Source organism: Lactuca virosa, chromosome 1 (genome assembly GCF_052849685.1).
Source record: "Lactuca virosa cultivar CGN04683 chromosome 1, Lactuca_virosa_CGN04683_v6, whole genome shotgun sequence".
NCBI classification, from domain to species: domain Eukaryota; kingdom Viridiplantae; phylum Streptophyta; class Magnoliopsida; order Asterales; family Asteraceae; genus Lactuca; species Lactuca virosa.
In genome coordinates, this window is record NC_136426.1 from 303,143,588 (window position 1) to 303,156,258 (window position 12,671).

The 12,671-nt window shown below is 36.2% G+C and overlaps 1 protein-coding gene across 1 annotated transcript; it reads left to right on the forward strand.

The window, feature by feature from the left end:
• The first annotated feature begins 11,803 nt into the window (after positions 1-11,803).
• Positions 11,804-12,298, forward strand: LOC145130824 (uncharacterized). The gene has a single exon (XM_079065584.1). It carries the CDS (start codon positions 11,804-11,806, stop codon positions 12,296-12,298), a length of 495 nt encoding a protein of 164 aa, XP_078921710.1.
• The last annotated feature ends 373 nt before the right edge of the window (positions 12,299-12,671 follow it).

Sequence of the window (12,671 nt, forward strand, 5' to 3'; positions counted from 1 at the left end):
ACACCCTCTCTAGCCCTCTTGAAGCACCCCCGAAGCCCCGACATCATCCCAACACCCGAAGCAAGTCCCGACGCTCCGAAGATCCCGAGAAGAAAAGAGTTTCGAGCCAAAGCTCTGCCCGCGAGAAGCCCGGTGTGTAAAGATATCCCGGATTCATCGAAGAATTACTACTTGAAGAGCCGTAGTGATGTCCAACAATCGTCTTAACAAGTGAGTGCATAGTCTCTTTCATAAACACGATATTAATACAAGTATTGTTATAATGTATTAAGTATACGTTTTGAGAGAGTGTATAATCCCTTTCTTCTAACACATAGGTATGAAGTATCTTCTATAGAATACGTGTTATGTGTATATAAATATTATCTGTGTATTTAGAGTGAGTATTGAATTAATATTTTATACAGGTTTTAAGCTGTATATGAATGTATAAGTATATTGTTATCTACTAAAATTTTGGGTAAAACATGGGTAGATAGTTGACGTGTGATAAAATGATGAGAGGCCTCGATGTTGTTGCTAATTCAGTCATCTAGCAGAGTTTAGATGACCACCACAGACTTTTCCTGAGAAGAAAAGAGTTTTCTAGTGGAACGCTGGCAGGCTCGCCACCTGTAGGTGTTAATGAACTTGAGTGTTCATTTTCTGTACTCCATCCCCAACATGGTTTCCTTGTTTGACATATATGGTTGAGGAACCCCCGAAGCATGTGTTGCGGCCCCGATGTAAATCCTTAGGCTAGGTCCCTTGTGATAGTTGTTTTAGGGACGTAAAGTGAGGATGACGGGAATGGGTAATTGGGTTATTGTTGGTTGATGAAATTAATATAATTATTTTGTTGTGGGTTCAAAACCCTATATGCTCACCAGGCTCCCAAGCCTGACCCACTCAGTTTTCTTTGTATTACACGTAGTGGCGCGAGAGAATAAGTTGGACGACTTATCAAGATATTTTGATTATAGATCTGTAGTGTATATAACTGTTGTAAGGCTTATAATGTGTCATTTATGCTTTTGGTGTGTATCGGAACATAACATCCCGAGTTTTGTTATATAATGAAAATACATTTCTTTAAGAAATGCTTTGGTAAATCTTATTTTATCATATTTCGTTTTGGGAACAAATTCCGCAACTCTTTTAATCAAAGGATTACTCTAAAATTATTTTAAAAGCATCAATTAAACCGGTATTTTTCTGGCCGTGAACTTAGGGATGTCACTGAACCGAAGTCTGATGACATACCTCCATAGCTGCTCCAGCATAGGGTGCGAGATTAATTGGTCTTTGGAACCCAAACAATTTTCAATCTGGGTTGACCTTTTTCATATGTGGAAGGTACTCTCGCCCATGACATATCCTGCTTATCACAAACAAAAGATGAAGAAATGTTAGAATCAGTAGAAAATTTGGGAGAATAAACCTTTGGTACCCATATGTAGTTGGGTTTAACCCATTTCTTTTTCGAGCAGATGGATGCCTTATCGCTTGCTTTTGAACTTGAAGTCGATCGCTAAGATGACCTTGACCTAACCGGTCTTCGTTTCACTGAAGCATCTCTTGAATTTGGCTTCTTGGCCGACATTCCCTTCTTGATCTTGGGAGTTTGATTCTTGGCATTCTTGGCATTCTTGTTATCACTGTTTCAACGTAGCCTCGAAGAGTTTCTTTTGAAATATCTCCCTCTTTGTGCGTTCTGCTATCCTTGTGCATAGTAGGGAATGTATGCGCGATTTGGACAATTTCTGGCAATGTGTCGAGGTGTTCCACAGTGAAAACATATATGTTTCTTCACGTAGGAGTTGTTTCTGCCTGCCCTTGGTGGCGTGCCCTTTCTTTGTCTCTGATCGTTCCCACAAGCACACTTGCAGCACGCAGTCTGCTTCGCTTGTTTTGGTATCCTGTATTTACCAACATCAGGTTGATTAGAAGCAACAGACTCAGAGTTCAAGGAGACATTGGTATGGCAGTCAACTGAATCAACATAATTGGAATTAAATATGTTCTCCTTGTCATCCTCTTCCACTAGTTTACCTGCACATGAAGTTGAATGATCAAAAGCGTTCACCTTAATATTCTCAGTTGGCCAAGATGGTTCATTCTTAACTGAAGCTTGCACATGGGTTTGGCCAGACTGAGTAGGTGACTCTTCCTCACTGATTTCAAGGGGTGGGTTATAGTGTTCATTGAAAGAAGGTGGAACACTATGATACCCTAGACACTTAGTTTGATTATCATTAAATGTCAATTGTTTTTCTAGCTGGTGATTTCCCCCCTCAACTTTCGTTTGCTGATCTTGATCAAATTCACCCTGAAGACGTGGACTTCTCGTAGTGGTTACCATGATTGTGTCTAGTTCTTGATGAATTGCACTGTGTTGAGGTCCCATTTTTTTAATTTTTTTAAAATTTTTTATAATAAAAAATAAAACTTGTTTAAAAATTAAAGAAAATCACAACTGAAAAAGGTTTACAACCGAAAATGGTTTACACTCGAAAAAAAAGTTCACAGGCGAAAATGGTTCACAGTCAAGAAGGGTTCACATCTGAAGATGGTACACAGCCAAAAAGGTTTACAATCGAGAAGGGTTCACAGCCGAAAACGGTTTTCGGCTGAAAATGGTTTACAATCAAAAACTGTTTTCGGCCGAAAACTGATGAATATAAGTCAACCGAAAACGGCCAGATTTTGACGAAAAAGACGATTTCAAGTTGATTTTCGATCCTTTTGGCCTTGAATTCACGATCAATAGCAAAAACCCAACAACAACAGCTGCAACAATGAATGATTTGCAATAAGAAGCTTCATCAACACCGAAAATGGATACCAAATCAGCCAAAAACAAGCTTGATCAAGTTGACATTGGATTGGCTCTGATACCAACTGTAAGTCCCCAAAAACACTTGATGTATCAATCTGATCCACTTGATGGTGCAGAATCCCAATCAAGTGGATGATGCAAGATGAAAATGGAGAAGAAGAAGAAGAAGAACTAGATGAATCTTCAATGTATTGATGATATGAATGATAATCCTTACACAAGATTCACACACACGAGTTCGCTCTCTAACTTTCTCTCTCTAGCACATGCTTCACTCAACAATGCCTTCCCTTTTTACTCCCTTGACCGAAAACAACCCTCTTATCTAATAATGTTCAACATTAACTCCTCACCCTTACATCTATATGTTGGATTAGTGTCTAAGTCCATAACTATAATTGGTATATACTTGACCCGACCCAGCATGGTCCATTTGGGTTGCATGGCATCAGAACAATTAGATAGACCTTTTAATGAGAAGAAGATATTTGTGACATATTAATATATTATAAGTTCTAATATATTAATATGAAATCATATTATTTAATTAGTATTGATCTAGAATTAATTTGGAATTAATTTAGTGATCAAAAGAGACTAAATAAATATATGGGGATTAATTGTGTAAATCATAGATTCTTATATATGTGGGCTCATGATCCATGATTCCTTTTGTTGGGTTTAACCTATGTGGTGGCCCATGGATACTCCATGGAGGTTAAAACCCGTGGAGCATAAGGAATGGGTTAAGTCATGGGTTACATGCTGTAACCCTAATGTGCACACTATATAAAGACCCCATTGTTGGTGAAATCGGCACTAGTGTATTACATAGAGGGCAAGCCGATTTCATAGAGATATAAGACTAATATCTTCTCTCATGGTTATTCCAAATGTTCATGGTGTTGTGTGAACCATTTGAGGTGTCACACTTGGGGCACTAGGCTCTTGAGCTCCATGGAATCAAGCACCAAACAAGAGGTATGTAATTCTACTAGATTTTATATTATATGTACATTATATTATGCTACTTAGAACAATACCTTTGAAAATTGATATTTGCATGTATAATAGAGAAAACATAGATCCAATGTATTTAGGGTTGCATGTACACCATAGGTGTGTTAGAATGCTCAAAACCCAACAGTGGTATCAGAGCGTAGGCATGTTTTCACTTATACTTGATGCAAACTGCTTAAAAATCAAAGTTTTGTGCTGTCTGAACAGGGGACTCGACGAGTCCATTAAGGGACACGACGCGTCCAAGACAAAATGCATCCAACTCGTCGAGTTGGTTCATGCACTCGACGAGTTGGACCCCCAAACAACATATCTTCGAGTTTTGGTGCTGGAATTGGTCTAGAATCATTACCTTTGATTGTTTTGGTCTTATAAAACTTGTTTTTAATGTGGTAATGATTGTGTTAAACCAATTTCAATGTTATAATCAAAGTTTCAAGTTTTATATATGTTTATGTGATTCTTGAAAAATTGTTGATTATGAATGTTCATGCTTATGAGTTTTGGTAGATCATAGGAATTATGTGAAAATTGTTTGTTAGTGTAATTCTTGATCTCAATGAAATTGTATGGACTCCATAACTTGTCCTCAAGTTATGGATTACCAAAAGTTTTTATGTTTCCTTGATTTATGAGTTAGTTTAGATTAATGAAAAAAATTGTGTTTTAGTTGTTTTTCATCCAAATTAATCTAGAGTTAGTTCATAAAATATGTTTTTGTAACTTGTCTTCAAGTTATATAAAAAGTCATATTTATGAATCTTAAAACTCATAAAAGTGTCATAGGTTACATAAGAGTGAAGAGTCCTTTTCATTAAATAGTATTATGACTCCATAACTTGTCCTCAAGTTATGGATGTTAAAGAGTCACTTCTTTAAAAGATGTCATTAAAAGATAAGGAGTTACATAAAATTGAAGAGTCTTCATTTTTAATGTACATAAAACTCATAAGTTATGAAATGAAAAGTCTTGAATAGTTTCAAACTTGCCCTCAAGTTTTGGAATTTGTAAAGTTACTCTTCATGTATACTTTAATTCCAAAGTGAACCCTTAGAATTTTAAAAGCTAAAATTCAAACTTTATGGACTTCATTAAATTAATTAAAGTGTTTAATTAAAAGAGTTAATAACTCCATAAAGACATGGTTTAAGTTTAATTAAATTAAGCGTATAGTTTATTTAATAGATTAAATCACCAAGTATTTTAAATGTTTAAAATACACCCTTATACTATTATTATAATTTTAATTATATAGATATGTATAAGATAAAGTCAATCTTACCATTAGTAGGCCTAATTCACGAAGCCGGTCTATAAGGGGGGTATAAGGTTACTGCCTATAAAATGGCAGTTTAATGGGTGTCCACTCTCACCCACCGCTTCCTTGACTGGTGGAGGGTCGTTAGCCAAACGGGTAAGAAATGAATATAATTCTCCCTTCATTAAAAGTATAATTAAAAATACTAAGTAACTAAACACTTATAAATTCCCAATCTTAGTTACTTAGGAAAATGTGAAATAGGTGCTAACCCATGAAATTACACTTTGTACCTTACCAAGTCGATTAGTGGAGCGTGTGTGGTTAACCGACACACTAATAAGGACTAGTAAGAGTGGCAAAGGGTAACATGACTTTATTATAGATCGGTGGAGCGTGTGTGGTTAACCGACACATCGATTAGGTGATAAAGTTAAGGGTACCAAGTCAATTTGCATGGTTATTCACACCTTGTTTGTGATCCTCGGCATCCCAGTCACAAACTTGAGAGGGCACAATCGAGATTCAAACATGCCATTGAAAGTTCAATGTATCTCAAAAGATCTAGGAGTTTCAAATCCAATTAAAACTTAATTACATTTCGTTTTTCATGGTGGAAAATGGTAAATCATCATTTACCTACCTTCAACTATTTTATAATTTGGATTACGGCATCCCTCTTCCAGTTATAAATAGGTTGTTGGGTCCTAGCCTTAATATTTCATATTGGGTGTTATATTAAGGACTATAAATCAACTAACTTGAATTTCTCCCTTATAGATGTCTAGTTTAGACAACTATGGTCTTCCCAAATCTTTAGGAACAAGCTTCCTAATGAAGATGATATCCCAAAAGGCAATCAAGGTGAAAGACTAATCCCTTTATTGAGCACTAATGGGACTGGAAATCAAACTTCATTTCCTCCACTTCCTCCAATAAATCACCTTATCCCACAAGTTTCAAGACTTGATAAGTTCTAAGTCACTCAATCCCTATTGGAAAACAAAGTCTATATGTGCTTAGGTCTTGGAGATTAAGTCACATATTGACAAGCCGGGAGAGTCGGGTGTCGAAGTCTCGAGGTAGCTGGCTATTGACTTGGTTCTTCAGTCACTCCCTGATGACAGATCACGACATGACCCTTTAATGATCTTATTTATTTGCTTGGAGCTGCTGAATAAGCAATGATTTGGAACACTGGTAAAGAAAATTTGATTAGAAGATCGACTTCCCAAAACTTCATGGACATTGACAATGGTGACACTGGAAATCCAGAAAAACTTTCTCTTCCCAATGGAAAGGGATCGGCCATAGTCAACTCGGTCGACCAAATGGTAAATAGAAAGGCTAAGTCTGAGATAGTCCCATTTACCATTCTCAAAGAGTCCATATATTCCTATTGCCAAAGGAAATGGGCATTGGTTGCGAAGCTGCCGAATTTACCAGAAACCTCATAAGGAGGGTAAAGTCAAAAGTTTGACTCTACTTCAGGTAAAATCCGTTATCTAACTCTATTAAGTCTCTTTTGGAGATTCTTAACACATGATGTAATGTAATTACATTTTGATGTTTTTGAAGAATCAAAGGAAGCTTAAAGAAAAGGTGTGCGGATTCTGATCGCATGGTTCGATGACCAGAATTTTGAGCCACTACATAAGAGTTATGAGATATTGCCTAGGAATAGATAACAACAAAGTTTTCATAAGAATTTGCATTGTAAGGATAAGTTTTTCCGCAAGTTTTAAAATAAAAAAAAAGTTTTGATTTATTTTAAGTATCCTTACAAAGGCATTTGTGAAAAATTGTTGTTTATATGTTTCCATTGATAAGCAATATTGGAAAATGAATTTGATTCTTTCGTTTGTGGTAGTGTCATAATTTATCAAATAAGGAAAGATTCTCATCACCCAAGTTTCAGTTGGATAGAAACTTGGAATCATGCAAGTTGTATTGTGTGATGAATGAGATTTTTCATCTTTGGGAAATAAAAACTAATTCCTTGTTCACATTCGCATGTGAGTCAAGCGAAGGACTAAAGGATCGGGTACATTAGGTTGAGCACTAGTCAGGTCCACCACAAAGGTTGAATAAGAAGAATCAAATAAGGCAGAAAGATAAAAGTTTCTCCAATCTGAAGAGATGGGAGAGTACTTGTGTATCTTGTTTTATGATTATCTCAGTGATTATGGAACCATATTACAATTAATCCCCTAAGGACACCTTAGTTCATTTGGTGGCTAAGGAGAGGAATCGTGAATTATGGAAATGGTTAAATCAAAGGATAAATCATACTTCGTTCCAAAACAAAATCTTAGAGTCATACTCCAAGATTGAGCCTTGAGTGACATAATATTAAGAAAGGTTTAAAACACTTGTCAAATGTAGAGTAAAATGTTTTCTTACTCTTGTACATTTGAAATTGGTAAGTTGTGATGCTTTGGATAAAACAAAGACAAACTAAGGCCAATTGTGTGAAGTGCTTGTAAAAGAATCCGCACTATCTCTTGAATATTTGGCAAGAGAGTCTTATATGTCAAGAGGACAGTGGGAGTCTAAAAGTTCTTAAGATAGGTTCAAGAACTAATCAAGATATTTCTTAATCACTAGCCCACGACTTGAGGTTTGTAACCTATCGTGTTGACATATCATATTTATGTGCCCATTGCAGTTAAAGTTGGCTTTGCATATGAGTGCTGAGAGTTCTCAAATGGTTGCATAAAACCTGGAAGCAATGGTAGGCCCTTGTGTTGTCGGGTGGCAAGAAATTAAGATTGAACAAGTTCAGTCCATATGTGTTTGGATTTGCCACTAACCTTGTCTTGTGATTATGGTTATGACAAATTCACATGGATAGGAACACTTACACCATAAAATCTAAGTGTCATAAGGTTTCTCTCTGATTCATGAAAATGATGGTTAGGAAACTCTTTCACTAAGTAGATTTTAAGTAGATAGCAATTGTGAGAATGACAAAAGGTCTAAACGTTATGATTTCGGCATCCCTATTCATAACTGTTTAGACACACAAGTGAGCTATCTAAGGAAAGGTGTATGATTTTGATAAAGTCTTATCAAAGCATCTTGTATCAGAAATCTAAACTTTGGTAAGAAAGTCAATAGAGTATTGTTTTTTCCTAGAAGTCCAGCTGATATCTGAGTACATGTCAAAGCTAGTGGGAGCATAAGTGTTATGCTAGTAAGATAATAATCATTATGCTAGTGGGAGCATGATGATTATGTTGCAAGTTAGCAATGTTAATTATAGAAAACAAAAGTTTCAATTCGCTTTGAAAAGTTGTTTCCCTATAATTAAGGGAGAGGATTTTATACTTCATTCCAATTCTACAAGCTTAGATTGAGATTTTAATCAACTTTAATCAAGGATATATATGAATGTTATGTTGGAATGGTTCAACATAAGGAAATTCTGTATATGTTGCGTTCTCAAAATTTCGATTATGATTACGACATACCTCTTCATAGTTCGAATTGTGAGAATATGGCAAATAAAAATTTTATAGCATGAATCATGTCCCATATGCTTAGGATATAGTATTGATTGCATGTGCTATAATATTCATCCATTCTAAATTTTCCTAATGCTTAGGGCATTAAGAAGGGAAAAGGGATTAGAACTGGACATGACTAAAATGATTAAGCAATTGTCGAGAACAATTTGAGGTTTGCCAAAGATTGGTTACTCATGGACAATTGGATGTATAGAGTAAGGACCATATTGACATATTTTGAAAAGAGGCAACTCTTGTTCAAAAGTGATGGTCAAAATGGGAATGTGGAATTGTTTCCATAGGTGGATGTTATTCTTTGAATATGTGTAAGATTAGAGAACTTAATTCAAGAAGGATGTTCAAAGGAATGTACTTTGAATTTGAGACTTCGTTTCCATGGAATTGATCTCCATTGGAATGCTTTGTAATGTCTGTTGCCAAGTCTTTGTGACTTGTGTGCATATTCATTACATGAGGATCATTGCATATAAGTTTAGAATCTAACAAGTTTACGGTAAATGACAAGAATTTGGTGTTCTTACATTTATTATAAAGGATTTGGGATTGTGAAATGAGCATCATTGAAATATTGTCAATTGATCTGTTTCACAAAGAGAGGACCACATGTAAGCATAGTGTGCATACTTGGAGTATGGCGTGACTATTGTTTCAATTCAAGTATTAAGTTGATTAATCGAAACATGAATAATGAGTAATCAATATGGTGCTTAGATAAAAGATGTTTTTTATTTACACTCAAAGTGTTGGGGCCATATAGGATTAGTATTATTCTTGTGTTTCACTTTGCATGTTTTGACTTCCAGAATAACTAGGTCATTCTTCCCGAATGACTAAGTTATTTAAACCATCCACAGTCGGTCATATGTTGGAAGTAGATATGAATCAAGACTGTCATGAATTTGGCTTGTATGATTTGTCTAATGTGCATTAGACATAGCAATGGTTGCTACAACATTCATGAGTGCTCATAAGTTCTGAGTATTCGATTCAACCCACGCTCATTTGAATCACTTCATGGATTTTATCACGAGTGAATCATGAGACGATAATATCTTATATTCTTCAAACCTAGAGATATGAGTTGTTCACTATGAGTTGGTTATACATTGATTGCACGTAAACGCATTGGTAACTCGATGTTATAAAACGTGCCTTTGTGTATGATTCAACAAGTAGTCAGTACAAGCATATGAGTCGAAGTTTATCCATTCCATTTACCTTCGGGATAAAAGCGATATCTGTGGGCCCCTCGATGATTTAGTGATGACAAAACGTAAGTGCTCGGCCGGGCCTGGACTGATTTGATTTGTTCAATTAGTATGTCGTCATAAATCGGAAATCGGGAACAACAGATGGACAGAGACAATGATTATAATCCATGTCTCAGTCCATATGATATCTAGAATGGAGGAATATATGATCACTTATCTAATGGACGCGTCATTGATTTGTTCAGAGTTCGGCAGCAGCTTTTAAGAGCTACGATTGCTGGTCAGGTTATGAAGGCGTACTTGCAATAATAGTTATTAGACTTATCCAAGTAGGAGACTGTTGGATTAGTGTCTAAGTCCATAACTATAATTGGTATATACTTGACCCGACCCGGCATGGTCCATTTGGGTTGCATGGCATCAGAACAATTGGATAGACCTTTTAATGAGAAGAAGATATTTGTGACATATTAATATATTATAAGTTCTAATATATTAATATGAAATCATATTATTTAATTAGTATTGATCTAGAATTAATTTGGAATTAATTTAGTGATCAAAAGAGACTAAATAAATATATGGGCATTGATTGTGTAAATCATAGATTCTTATATATGTGGGCTCATGATCCATGATTCCTTATGTTGGGTTTAACCCATGTGGTGGCCCATGGATACTCCATCGAGGTTAAAACCCATGGAGCATAAGGAATGGGTTAAGTCATGGGTTACATGGTGTAACCCTAATGTGCACACTATATAAAGACCCCATTGTTGGTGAAATCGGCACTAGTGTATTACATAGAGGGCAAGCCGATTTCATAGAGATATAAGACTAATATCTTCTCTCATGGTTATTCCAAATGTTCATGGTGTTGTGTGAACCATTTGAGGTGTCACACTTGCGACACTAGGCTCTTGAGCTCCATGGAATCAAGCACCAAACAAGAGGTATGTAATTCTACTAGATTTTATATTATATGTACTTTATATTATGCTAGTTAGAACAATACCTTGGAAAATTGATATTTGCATGTATAATAGAGAATACATAGATCCAAGGTATTTAGGGTTGCATGTACACCATAGGTGTGTTAGAATGCTCAAAACCCAACACTATATATACCTATGGACTACACCCAAGCGCAAAACACAAAGGCTAGACCGAAAACACATGCCTTTTCGGTCCAAGCTACAAATAAACCAATAATATTTTCGGCCCAAGACTAAAAACAATAAATGCTTATCACAGAAAAGCAAAGTATATACCATATTTTTGACCCAACAGTTATAACCGGTTTAAGTAAAAAAATGCGATTGAAACTCTTCAGACGTTGCCTCCTGCACTCAAAAACCTTTGGGATTTTTTGCAATTCCTATCACTTTGAGGAAGGTATCCTTGTGAACCAGTACAATCCTGTCGTCTGTGATCTTCATTTTAAGAACATCTTTGCAATCTTCACTTGTTTAAAAGCATTTTGAACAAGTTGAAAAGGAAAATTAGGGTTAAGGATTTTGGTGAGAGGAATGTTGATGGGATGGAGGGAGATGAACTCGATCCTAATGCGTATAGATTCATCATAGTCCATGGGATCGAGAGAAAACAACCAGGTTGTTTCTTTGTGAATGAATTCAGTGGATAAGGAAGAAGCGGAACCATTTGACGATTTCTTCTTGGTTGCAGATTTTGGAACTTTTGGGAGCAGTTTCAGAAGGAGTTGAAGCCATTGGAGATGTTTTTGAAAAGCTTTGAGAAAAAGAGTACAAAAGAAAAAGTTATAGGAAGATGATAGCCAAACAGAGAAACAAAGTATTACTGAGGTACTGCCAACATGATGGGTGATCTCCAAGTCATCAGAGGAATCAAGAAACTCAAAAACAACAACTACAAAATGTGGTCAACATGTATAAGTCCTACTTACAAGGACAAGATCTATAGGAGGTCGTTGGCGGAAGCGAAACTATGCCGCCAGAAGAAGATGTTAATGGCACTTTACGAAAATGGAAAATCAAAGCAGGTAAAACAATGTTTGCCTTGAAGACCACACTCAAAGAAGAGATGTTGAAGCATATTAGGGACAAGAAAACACCGAAAGAAGCTTGGGACACGTTTGTGACGCTTTTCTCAAAGAATAATGATACGAGTCTACTACTTTTAGAGAACGAGCTATTATCAATCTCAGAAAGTGACATGACGATTGCTCAATATTTTCACAAGGTAAAGTCAATATGTCGGGAAATTACTAAACTAGATTCGCAATCTGTCATTGCAGAAGCTCAAATGATGAGGATCATCATGTATGGACTGAGGCCAAAATATAGAAGCTTCGTTACTACTGTACAAGGATGGCCCGTTCAACCATCACTTGTAGATTTTGAGATTTTGTTGGCCATCCAAGAAGTTTTGGCTAAGCAAATGGGAGGCATCATGCTGAAGAGTGAAGAGGAAGCGCTCTAAACAAGTAAAAGTCGGAGGAATTTCAAGCCACCTTCTAAAGAAGGATACAAAAATGCTAACAATGGGAAGAGCCAGCAAGGAAGCTCACAACCATGGAGATCTCAAAAGACCGACAATAAGAGTTCTCGGGGAAGGAGTTTCGAAGGAAACTGCAACAATTGTGGAAAGTGGGGCCATATGTCCAATGATTACTGCTCAAAGAAAAAGTCTATGCAAGGCAATGTGGTAACTTCTATAAAGGAAATAGAGGATGAATGGGATGCTGAGGCATTATGTTCCATAAAAGAGAACGAGTTGGCAATCATGGAAATAATGAGAGAGCGTGTCAACTATGAGAATGACTGGATCATTGATTCAGTATGCTTCAATCACA

Coding starts and splice junctions, on each gene's coding strand:
- LOC145130824 (XM_079065584.1), top strand. CDS start 11,804: ATGCCGCCAGAAGAAGATGTTAATGGCACTTTACGAAAATGGAAAATC.